Source organism: Procambarus clarkii, chromosome 43, assembly GCF_040958095.1.
Source record: "Procambarus clarkii isolate CNS0578487 chromosome 43, FALCON_Pclarkii_2.0, whole genome shotgun sequence".
NCBI classification, from domain to species: Eukaryota; Metazoa; Arthropoda; class Malacostraca; order Decapoda; family Cambaridae; genus Procambarus; species Procambarus clarkii.
The window spans coordinates 38063878-38076148 of NC_091192.1; the positions used below are offsets into that span (position 1 = coordinate 38063878).

The 12271-nt window shown below is 47.7% G+C and overlaps 1 protein-coding gene across 1 annotated transcript; it reads left to right on the forward strand.

Annotated features, from left to right (window-relative positions):
* Nucleotides 1-3901: 3901 nt before the first annotated feature.
* On the forward strand, nucleotides 3902-9980 carry LOC123755694 (fap1 adhesin-like). The gene is made up of 4 exons (XM_045738423.2): nucleotides 3902-3957; nucleotides 4183-4328; nucleotides 4574-6292; nucleotides 9784-9980. The coding sequence occupies exons 1-4, from the start codon at nucleotides 3902-3904 to the stop codon at nucleotides 9978-9980; spliced, it is 2118 nt and encodes a 705-aa protein (XP_045594379.2).
* The last annotated feature ends 2291 nt before the right edge of the window (nucleotides 9981-12271 follow it).

Consider the following 12271-nt stretch of genomic DNA (forward strand, 5'->3'; position numbering starts at 1 on the left):
CTATTTGAAACTATGTATGGAGTCTGCCTCCACCACATCACTCAGTTCCGGAACGAGCCTGGTGGCATACCGCTGAATCTTCTCTAACTTTGTCTTGTGCTTAATGTAATCGTTCCTAGCTCTGTTGCATGTGATCCTGTTGTCCTCTGTCCTTTGTCTTCTGTACTTCCTCCACTCCCTCCTGCTGGCCATTTTTGCTTCCTGACACTGTCTATTAAACCATGGGTTATTATATTCCTTCTTATTTTTTCCCTTTATTGTTAGTATAAATCTCTCTTCGGCCTCCTGGCATTTCCATATGACTAGGTCCATCATATCATGGGCTGTTTTTCCCCTAATTTCTTCCTCCCACTGCACTTCTCCCAGATAGTCCCTTATCCTTCTATAGTCCCCTTCCTGTAGTCAACTCTCCTTTCCCAGACCTCTTGTCCCATGGTCATAAGTTTGAGTTCCATCATGTAGTCAAAGACTAGGGCACAATGGTCGCTGGCCCCTAGAGGTATTTCATGCTCTAAATTCTCGATGTCTTCTATGTTCTGGGTGAAAATCAGTTCTAATAGGCTCGGCGAATCTCCTCCGCTTTCCCTTGTGTCTTCCTTCATATGTTGTGTTAGGAAATTCCTGTCTATAACATCTACTAACTTTGCTCCCCACGTTTCGTCCCCTCCATGGGGGATTCCTTGAGACCCAATCTCTCCATGATTTAGGTCCCCCATGATCAGCAGCTTCGCTCTCGTTCTGTGAGCTAGTGTTGCTGCCTTCTGCAGTTCATCTATGCATGCCTTGTTGTCATCATACTCCTGTGCGTGTGTGTGTGTGCTCACCTGAGCCCCGCCTTTCAACAAAGTGTTGGTTGCCTAATGCAGTGTTATCCGACCCTCCTGCTTCTTATCACATCCATTTCTGGCGTTGTCTCTTGTATGGTCTCCGCCACCTGTCTCTTAAGTCTTTACTCCTTCTCCTGCAGAATACTGTTATCTTTATTTCTATTGTACTTAGTCTCTGGTTCCTGTTATACCTAGTCACTGGTTCCTATATATATATATATATATATATATATATATATATATATATATATATATATATATATATATGTATATATATATATATATATATATATATATATATATATATATATATATATATATATATATATATATATTGACGCTTTTATCTGTTCCGTGGGGTTCCTGTAATGTGTTCTTGCTCCCCCATCAAGTTGCTTTGTTCTTCCACTCCCCATACTGGACAAGTCTTACTCGTTCATCTTTAAAATTGTTAAATTAAATTTTGCTCCGAGGGGCGAGTTTATTGGGCAGCGCCACTCATCCTGTGAGTGGACACACCGCCATAGTGACAGTATTGGACAGCGCCACTCATCCTGTGAGTGGACACACCGCCATAGTGACAGTATTGGACAGCGCCACTCATCCTGTGAGTGGACACACCGCCATAGTGACAGTATTGGGCAGCGCCACTCATCCTGTGAGTGGACACACCGCCATAGTGACAGTATTGGGTAGCGCCACTCATCCTGTGAGTGGACACACCGCCATAGTGACAGTATTGGGCAGCGTCACTCATCTTGTGAGTGGACACACCGCCATAGTGACAGTATTGGGCAGCGCCACTCATCCTGTGAGTGGACACACCGCCATAGTGACAGTATTGGGCAGCGTCACTCATCTTGTGAGTGGACACACCGCCATAGTGACAGTATTGGGCAGCGCCACTCATCCTGTGAGTGGACACACCGCCATAGTGACAGTATTGGGCAGCGCCACTCATCTTGTGAGTGGACACACCGCCATATTGACAGTATTGGGCAGCGCCACTCATCTTGTGAGTGGACACACCGCCATAGTGACAGTATTGGGCAGCGCCACTCATCCTGTGAGTGGACACACCGCCATAGTGACAGTATTGGGCAGCGCCACTCATCCTGTGAGTGGACACACCGCCATAGCAGCATGTACAACACTCCCCAATAGGAAGAAAACCCGCTGGGTTGTTCATCCTGTCACTTGTACCCAGACACAGCTGGGACTTGCTTAACTGTCTCAAGCGAACAGCTCCTCAAACAAGAAGATTAACATTCGTCAACTATTAAAATCTTACGTTATCTTGCAGGTACAAAATGGGGGAATCTTTTAAGAACAGAATCAATATTTGACAAATAGTGTTTTCCTAACTCAAACAATGTGGGGTTTATTATTCTACACATATTTCTAATGTCTCTCAGGTGTTCACATTCTCTCAGGTAGTGGTCAAGGCGGTGTCCGTCACTCTCACCACAGATTCTGCAACTCCGCTGCTCAACTGTCGTTTCCATTCCGAATCTCCATGGATAATTGTATCCAAGACAGATTCTCGCTATTACTGATTCTCTCCCGCGTCCTCCTCCTCTTCGGCCATAATGATTGGGATTGCCAGCTGCAACCATGTTGTACCATCGTACAGATTCACTGGTTTGTGCTTCTATCCTCCTTTCCTCAGTCACGGTGATGTTGCCTGACAATACCTCTAATTTATAGAGGATTCTTGGGTATGACGTATTCAATATGGTCTCCTTCAGCGCCTTCAGCAGCCAGCACATCTGCTCGTTCATTCCCATATATTCCAACATCATAGGGATCCAAAGAAACTTGACGACTCTTCCCAGCTCACAGTACTCTCACAGCTCTCTTGATCTCAGCGACTATCGCAAGATTTTCTGACCGATTTTAAGTAAGGCTTTGTAGCGCTGCTTCAGAGTCAGTGCAGATCACTGCATCGTTAATGCTTCGTTCAAGGAATCTTAACGCCATAACAATGGCGGTTAGCTCAGCTTGTGTTGAAGAGGCATAGTTTCTCAATACGTGCTTTTCCTTCATTTCCACGTTGTAAGGCATTATTCCTAATTTACAGTGTATGCTGCACCAGCCCTGCCATTGACAGGGTTAGATGATCCATCAGTGTTGATTTTATCTAGCTCATTTCCGGCTTCTTTATAGATTTCCTCCAGATACTTGTGCCTCATTTCTTGAGCTATCATGTTGAACTTTTTAGTTGTCATTTCATTGATGATAATCCTGCATGAGTCATCCTCCCAGGGAGGTAACCTCTCTACAGGCAGGAGCTCACGGGCTTGCTCAAGCAGGTGAAGTTCTTCCAGGTAGCAGACTGATCTGTGATGCCATTTTCTGCTTCTCCTGTTTCCTCCAGAAAGTAGTACAGAACTCTGTTTTTTCTTGGCAATATCATTGTAATAGGAATTTCTGGCTATCCTAATTGCAAGCGTAGCATTCAGCTCCTTAATTCTGCTTTTAACACTGGGGAGGGACAACTCCTTTTGTAGATTAGACGTTTTGGCAGTTCTTGGGACGCCAAGATTGATTGTCATGGCTTCATTTTGAATGCTTTCAAGTTTTTCATATCGCTTTGGGAGTAGGTGCACAAAACTGGTGCGGCATAATCTATGACGGAGCGCACATAGGCTGTGTACATCATTTTGAGCACGGCAATAGAGGCTCGATGCCTATTCCAGGCCATGGCTTTCAGTACCCTGAGTCGACTTTTGCATGTTCCTATGAGTTGGTTGAGCTCCTCTTTCTTCACCTTGTTAGAGCCGACAATGACGCCAAGGTACCGATAGTAGTCAACCCATTCAAGTGTTACACCATTAATTTGCAGTTCTTCATTTTCTCCCCGCTTGTGATGAGAGTATGCTTTTGTCTTGTTGGTGGAGAGTGTGAACCCGAGCTCAACACATTTCCTTCCAAGGAGTTCAATGGACTGTTTAATTTTTCCCAAGGTGGGAGCTTGTGTTAGGACAGCATCTGTATACCCCACTTGTTGTGTTCCTTCCGGAAATTCGATATTTGCAATGTATCTTTCCCTATTGATCTTATATGTCGCTGCCATGTCTCCATCTGTAGTGTGTCGCGAGGGCCAGCCACCACAACCTTCCCCCTGCAGGTCAGTCGCTCCAGGCCTGCCACCAGCCTTATTAAATATCTCTGAGCATTTAATGTCTGGCTTTGTGATTAAATATTTTATCAACAATCACCTACATGTGACTATGCAGGATATGAGGCAGCCCTACATATAATATACAGAACGGAGCTCAAGCTCCTGGTCTCCCGCCTTCTGCCTTTCCTAATTTATCGAATTTACTGCTAAAGATTTCAATTTCTTTGGCAGTGAGCGCCGCGACCATGCAGTGTCGTGGCGGGATAACCGGACCGTCGTCAACCATGTTTGGTATTTGGTATGGAGGATGAGGGGAGATAAGGGTGACAGTGAAGGGCCAACCTCGGCACCACCAGGTCGTTCCCGCCTCGCTAAGTGTACCATATATCGCTCACACGTCTCCCATCTCTTCCTCTCTGCATTCCTCAACGTCTGCCTCCTAGTCCTCCCTCTGTTTCCAGCTCTCACCGTGTAGCTGGGGTCACCTACCTGGGGTCACCTAGCTGGGGTCATTTACCTGTACTCACCTAGCTGTACTAATGAGATGTCAAGTGTTGCTAGTGGTAATTAAATTCCTTTGAATAATTAGAAGTTTAATTACCACTTTGTCGAACATGTCCAGTGAACTCAGTGAAGCATTTACAGCGTCGCTTAGATGCCAGCCTAGATGGTAGCCTAGATGATAGCCTAGATGATAGCCTAGATGACACCCTAGATGATAGCCTAGATGCCAGCCTAGATGATAGCCTAGATGACAGCCTAGATGACAGCCTAGATGACAGCCTAGATGACAGCCTAGATGCCAGCCTAGATGATAGCCTAGATGACAGCCTAGATGATAGCCTAGATGATAGCCTAGATGCCAGCCTAGATGATAGCCTAGATGACAGCCTAGATGATAGCCTAGATGATAGCCTAGATGACACCCTAGATGATAGCCTAGATGCCAGCCTAGATGATAGCCTAGATGACAGCCTAGATGACAGCCTAGATGACAGCCTAGATGACAGCCTAGATGCCAGCCTAGATGATAGCCTAGATGACAGCCTAGATGATAGCCTAGATGATAGCCTAGATGCCAGCCTAGATGATAGCCTAGATGACAGCCTAGATGACAGCCTAGATGACAGCCTAGATGATAGCCTAGATGACACCCTAGATGATAGCCTAGATGCCAGCCTAGATGATAGCCTAGATGACAGCCTAGATGACAGCCTAGATGACAGCCTAGATGACAGCCTAGATGCCAGCCTAGATGATAGCCTAGATGACAGCCTAGATGATAGCCTAGATGATAGCCTAGATGCCAGCCTAGATGATAGCCTAGATGACAGCCTAGATGACAGCCTAGATGACAGCCTAGATGACAGCCTAGATGACAGCCTAGATGACAGCCTAGATGACAGCCTAGATGACACCCTAGATGATAGCCTAGATGCCAGCCTAGATGACACCCTAGATGATAGCCTAGATGCCAGCCTAGATGATAGCCTAGATGACAGCCTAGATGACAGCCTAGATGACAGCCTAGATGACAGCCTAGATGACAGCCTAGATGACAGCCTAGATGAAAGCCTAGATGACAGCCTAGATGACAGCCTAGATGATAGCCTAGATGATAGCCTAGATGATAGCCTAGATGACAGCCTAGATGACAGCCTAGATGACAGTTTAGATGACAGCGTAGATGACAGCCTAGATGACAGCCTAGATGACAGCCTAGATGACAGTTTAGATGACAGCGTAGATGACAGCCTAGATGACAGCCTAGATGACAGTTTAGATGACAGCGTAGATGACAGCCTAGATGACAGCCTAGATGACAGCCTAGATGACAGCCTAGATGACAGTTTAGATGACAGCGTAGATGACAGCCTAGATGACAGTTTAGATGACAGCGTAGATGACAGCCTAGATGACAGTTTAGATGACAGCGTAGATGACAGCCTAGATGACAGCGTAGATGACAGCCTAGATGACAGCCTAGATGACAGTTTAGATGACAGCGTAGATGACAGCCTAGATGACAGCCTAGATGACAGTTTAGATGCCAGCTTAGATGACAGCCTAGATGACAGCCTAGATGACAGCCTAGATGACAGTTTAGATGACAGCGTAGATGACAGCCTAGATGACAGTTTAGATGCCAGCTTAGATGACAGCCTAGATGACAGCCTAGATGACTGCCTAGATGACAGCCTAGATGCCAGCTTAGATGCCAGCCTAGATGACAGTTTAGATGCCAGCCTAGCTGCCGGCCTAGATGCCAGCCCAGATGACAGCCTAGATGACAGCCTAGATGCACATTTACTAACACCAATGTTCCAACATTGTCTAACAGGTTGTCAGGTATAGCAACAGTCCTACAAAAGTCTCCACAAAGAGTGGCCATCACTGGAGAATGTTGCTGGCCACCAGGGGCCAGATTCACGAAAGCACTTACGCAAGCACTTAAGAACGTGTATATCTTTCCTCAATCTTTGATGGCTTTGGTTACATTTATTAAACAGTTTACAAGCATGAAAATTTCCCATTCAACTGTTGTTATTGTTATAAACAGCCTCCTGGTGCTTCGGAGCTCATTAACTGCTTAATAATTGTAAACAAAGCCGCCAAAGATTGAGAAAAGATGTATAGGTTCGTAAGTGCTTGCGTAAGTGTTTTCGTGAATCTGGCCCCAGGCTCCCAGGACGTCTGCAACACCTTGGAATTTTGAGAGGAGAACCGTCAACGCTGCTCTGCAATGTCAGCTGCATTGATTGACTGTTGCAGCATTCTGGAAGACTCTAAGTCAAGAGACAATGGATCTGCAGCAGCTGTATTAAGATAACTGTGAGTGATTCTCAATCATGTTATGGTTGGGAATTTTCTTAAAAGTTATGCCTGGTGTTGACATCATGTTTTCTCAGTCTAGAAATATTAATGCAGGCTAAGGCTTCATTAATCGCTTCTGTAGTTCAGTAATTAAGAGATGAATGTGAAGCTTTTGCGCCGTCACGTGAGATAAACAGAAGACAATTTATCAGATCAGATGTAGCAAAGGAGGTGAGTGAGGTCCTCGTAGAGCAGGACGAGGTTCACCTTCACTCATTGTTTAGAAGCAGCAAGTTACTATTAGTAAAGACATTTCAGTGTACACCAAAGGCTTCCCTGGTCATGCACTAGTACAAGCAACTGCGGCCTTTGTCATGCAGGAAAAAGGCAAATTGAGAACAGAATTTAGTGTTGTGTTGACGTGAGAAGATTTGCGTAAATCAGACACCTCGCTGACCTGTTGGAGATTATCAACGACAATTATTTACAGTCAACGTTTCCAGGTACTGTCAAGGTCCTGGCAATGTTCCTGACAATGTTGCTCACTACTACGGTGAATGAGAGACTGTCTACTCTAGCAGGGATATACAGTGAAAGTATATGTTAACACACACGAAGGATTATAATGAGACGCAATAAACTGTTTGGCTACACTGAAGAGACGACGGACTGATTTTGTTTTCAGGTAATATTAGGGGTCACCACCACCACCCTGACCATGACTGGTGTGTGAGGCTTGTAGTGGAGTAGTGGGACTCCCAGGGTGAGGCTGGAGTAGTGGGACTCCCAGGGTGAGGCTGGAGTAGTGGGACTCCCAGGGTGAGGCTGGAGTAGTGGGACTCCCAGGGTGAGGCTGGAGTAGTGGGACTCCCAGGGTGAGGCTGGAGTAGTGGGACTCCCAGGGTGAGGCTGGAGTAGTGGGACTCCCAGGGTGAGGCTGGAGTAGTGGGCCAACCATGAGAGGTGAGGCAGGCCAACCATGAGAGGTGAGGCAGGCCAACCATGAGAGGTGAGGCAGGCCAACCATGAGAGGTGAGGCAGGTCAACCATGAGAGGTGAGGCAGGCCAATCATGAGAGGTGAGGCAGGCCAACCATGAGAGGTGAGGCAGGCCAACCATGAGAGGTGAGGCAGGCCAACAATGAGAGGTGAGGCAGGCCAACCATGAGAGGTGAGGCAGGCCAATCATGAGAGGTGAGGCAGGCCAACCATGAGAGGTGAGGCAGGCCAACCATGAGAGGTGAGGCAGGCCAACAATGAGAGGTGAGGCAGGCCAACCATGAGAGGTGAGGCAGGCCAACCATGAGAGGTGAGGCAGGCCAATCATGAGAGGTGAGGCAGGCCAATCATGAGAGGTGAGGCAGGCCAATCATGAGAGGTGAGGCAGGCAAACCATGAGAGGTGAAAGATGTTAACACTCGGGCCGTCATACGAGGACGTTAACCAGAAAACAGAGAGAGAGAGAGAGAGAGAGAGAGAGAGAGAGAGAGAGAGAGAGAGAGAGAGAGAGAGAGAGAGAGAGAGAGAGAGAGAGAGAGAGAGAGAGAGAGAGAGAGAGAGAGAGAGAGAGAGAGAGAGAGAGAGAGAGAGAGAGAGAGAGAGAGAGAGAGAGAGAGAGAGAGAGAGAGAGAGAGAGAGAGAGAGAGAGAGAGAGAGAGAGAGAGAGAGAGAGAGAGAGAGAGAGAGAGAGAGAGAGAGAGAGAGAGAGAGAGAGAGAGAGAGAGAGAGAGAGAGAGAGAGAGAGAGAGAGAGAGAGAGAGAGAGAGAGAGAGAGAGAGAGAGAGAGAGAGAGAGAGAGAGAGAGAGAGAGAGAGAGAGAGAGAGAGAGAGAGAGAGAGAGAGAGAGAGAGAGAGAGAGAGAGAGAGAGAGAGAGAGAGAGAGAGAGAGAGAGAGAGAGAGAGAGAGAGAGAGAGAGAGAGAGAGAGAGAGAGAGAGAGAGAGAGAGAGAGAGAGAGAGAGAGAGAGAGAGAGAGAGAGAGAGAGAGAGAGAGAGAGAGAGAGAGAGAGAGAGAGAGAGAGAGAGAGAGAGAGAGAGAGAGAGAGAGAGAGAGAGAGAGAGAGAGAGAGAGAGAGAGAGAGAGAGAGAGAGAGAGAGAGAGAGAGAGAGAGAGAGAGAGAGAGAGAGAGAGAGAGAGAGAGAGAGAGAGAGAGAGAGAGAGAGAGAGAGAGAGAGAGAGAGAGAGAGAGAGAGAGAGAGAGAGAGAGAGAGAGAGAGAGAGAGAGAGAGAGAGAGAGAGAGAGAGAGAGAGAGAGAGAGAGAGAGAGAGAGAGAGAGAGAGAGAGAGAGAGAGAGAGAGAGAGAGAGAGAGAGAGAGAGAGAGAGAGAGAGAGAGAGAGAGAGAGAGAGAGAGAGAGAGAGAGAGAGAGAGAGAGAGAGAGAGAGAGAGCAAGTGAGGCAAAAATGCGAGGGGAAAACTAGTGAGGGACGGGGAGACAGAAAGATAGAGATATTACAGTCACAGCCGTCGTATGAGTTACCGAGTTACGCTGCCACCACCCTGAGTTACCGGACAGGGGACTGGAGTGAGATTCGTAGGTCTTGCAGATGGTATAAACCTACCAGGACCGGTGTAGGGGACAATTGAACGGTACAAGGATCCTGGTCTGACACTCGAATAATCCTGACCACTTGGGAGAACTATAAACTACACAAGAATAAGGCGAGACACACCCAGTACGAACACCTCAACAACCACTTGGGAACTATAGAGTACATAAGAATAAGGCGGGACACACCCAATACTAACACCTCAACACGGGACGGACAGGGGGGGGGGAGGAGTACTGGATAATTACGGACACTAGGTCACTAGGGCAAAGGGGGGACGGTAGGCCCAATATCACTAAGACAAGGAACCATTAATACACATTTACTAACACTTGACAATATATGAATTTATTTGAAATAATTAAATAAGATACTCCCTAACTATATTTCCTACTAGAGGCCATGAGTACTGCATGAGGTGCTTTAGTACAAGAGAGCCGTACTTACTCGTATAATGTTCCACATTATAGAGATGGTGTCTTCATCTGGAGATGATGTTCCCTCCCTGAGTCCACCCACACCGTCCTACTGGGCTGCACCCACCTGTCTCTTTTCCCTGATCTCCTGCTCCCCAGCTGAACATGAGGGTTTTACATTTGATGTGGAGGAGTTAATCCCTGAAGATTATCCTGACGGCATCAACTCTGACCTCCTCGTGACTCGGTGACCGTTGACCTGTCCCTATGGTTAACTTGTACAGAGGTGTAACTTTTCCATTGTTTCCCGCCGCCTGACTGGCGCCGCGCCTGTGGCTTGTTCCTGCTGTTATGATGTTCATGTTGTAGTACTATGTACTGCTCTCTTGTTACATATCCCCCAATGTCCCGGTTTAAGAAAAACCGTGGGCGAGGAACTCGAACATGGCTTTTCTTATCCCAGACCATAAAGGAACTAGCACATGCCTCGAAAAAATAGCTACCCTATCTAAATATATACATCTCACAGTCGAGAAATATTTATAAAAAACTCTCAACAATAACAGTTACCATGGTAACTCAAAATCCAGGCTGACCATACCTGCATGGCAGCCCATCATCCTCTCAGATGACAAATCAACATTAATTTGAAAAAAACACAATTTATGATAAACAATTAAATTTATACTGGAACCATCTTTCCGCTGGTTCCCCAGTTCACCAGAGTCGACACAAAATTTGTCATTCATAACTTATTTTCTCTGTAACGGTGAACACCAAGTTTTCTGAACTTTAAAAAAAACTACATATATATTGTATATGCAAATTAACAAATAGTCTTTATTCTCGACGAGTCCATTGTCACGATGTTGTTGACTCGCCCATCGTTGTATCCTCGCTGTTGTTCTGCAACGATGCGTCGTGTTCTTCACCACCGATGTTCTTCAGCTGGCCTCAGTTGTTGTGAGAAGAGATCCACTCCCCTCCTGACTAGAGTCTTCCACTGATCTAGTCCACAATCCTCGCTGCTGGTCCATCCTTCCGGGTCGTCGACGAGGCGATGACGTCGGTGTTGACAGCGATGATTGACTTGCTGTCCGGTCACGGGGGAACTCTGGCGTACCTGGGTTCCATCCTCTTGTAAGATGTTGTCGCCTGCTGATCGTCTGCTGGCGATGTTCTGTCTGCCGCATACATGTTGTCTTCCTGGGAGTACTGAGACGTTGACACCAGACGAGGTCTAACTTGATGAGTGAACAGCTCCAGTTCGTTTAGGCGGGATGGGCGTGGCGGCAGAACCCTCGGGTCCCGGCTCCAGCTCTTGGGTTCCATCCACTTACAGGTGTTTCTTTTGGTACGTCGTACTAAGCCTTTACGACTTTCTTCGTATCCCACCGCTGCCACCATTGTAATAACTAGACCGCGCACCCCGCTACTACCACTGAAATAACCGTGCAATCTCCGCTCCTTCTATGGTAATAACGGATGCTATACCGATCATGTAAAATGTTAACACTCGGGCCGTCATACGGGGACGTAAACCAGTAAACAGAGAGAGAGAGAGAGAGAGAGAGGAAGAGTGAGGCAGAGCGAGAACGAAGAGGACAGGTCAACCATGAGAGGTAAAGCATGCCAACCATGACAAGTGAGGCAGGCCAACCATGAGAGGTGAGGTAAGCCAACCATGACAGGTGAGACAGGCCGACCATGAGAGGTAAGACAGGCCGACCATGAGAGGTGAGGCAGGCCAACCATGAGAGGTGAGGTAAGCCAACCATGACAGGCCGACCATGAGAGGTTAGGCAGGCCGACCATGAGAGGTGAGGCAGGCCAACCATGACAGGTAAGACAGGTCGACCATGACAGGTGAGACAGGTCAACCAAGACAGGCCCACCATGAGAGCTGAGGCAGGCCAACCATGAGAGGTGAAGCAGGCCAACCATGAGAGGTGAGGCTGGATAACCATGACAGATGAGGCAGGGCTGTCATGAGAGGTGAGGCAGGCCAACCATGACAGGTAAGACATGCCGACCATGAGAGGTGAGGTAAGCCAACCATGACAGGAAAGACAGGCCGACCATGAGAGCTGAGGCAGGTCAACCATGAAAGGTGAAGCAGGCCAACCATGAGAGGTGAGGCTGGACAACCATGACAGATGAGGCTGGGCTGCCATTAGATTTGACGCAGGCCAACCATGAGAGGTGACGCAGGCCAACCATGAGAGCTGAGGCAGGCCTTCCATGAGAGGTGACGCAGGCCAACTATGAGAGGGGAGGCAGGCCAACCATGAGAGGTGAGGCAGGCCAACCATGAGAGGTGACGCAGGCCAACCATGAGAGGTGAGGCAGGCCAACCATGAGAGGTGACGCAGGCCAACCATGAGAGGTGACGCAGGCCAACCATGAGAGGTGAGGCAGGCCAACCATGAGAGGTGAGGCAGGCCAACCATGAGAGGTGACGCAGGCCAACCATGAGAGGTGAGGCAGGAATTCCATGAGAGGTGACGCAGGCCAACTATGAGAGGTGAGGCAAGCCAACCAT

Coding starts and splice junctions, on each gene's coding strand:
- LOC123755694 (XM_045738423.2), top strand. CDS start 3,902: ATGTCTCCATCTGTAGTGTGTCGCGAGGGCCAGCCACCACAACCTTCC. Junction 3,958..4,182: donor CCACAACCTTCCCCCTGCAG/GTCAGTCGCTCC, acceptor TTTCTTTGGCAG/TGAGCGCCGCGACCATGCAG. Junction 4,329..4,573: donor TCGTTCCCGCCTCGCTAAGT/GTACCATATATC, acceptor GAACATGTCCAG/TGAACTCAGTGAAGCATTTA.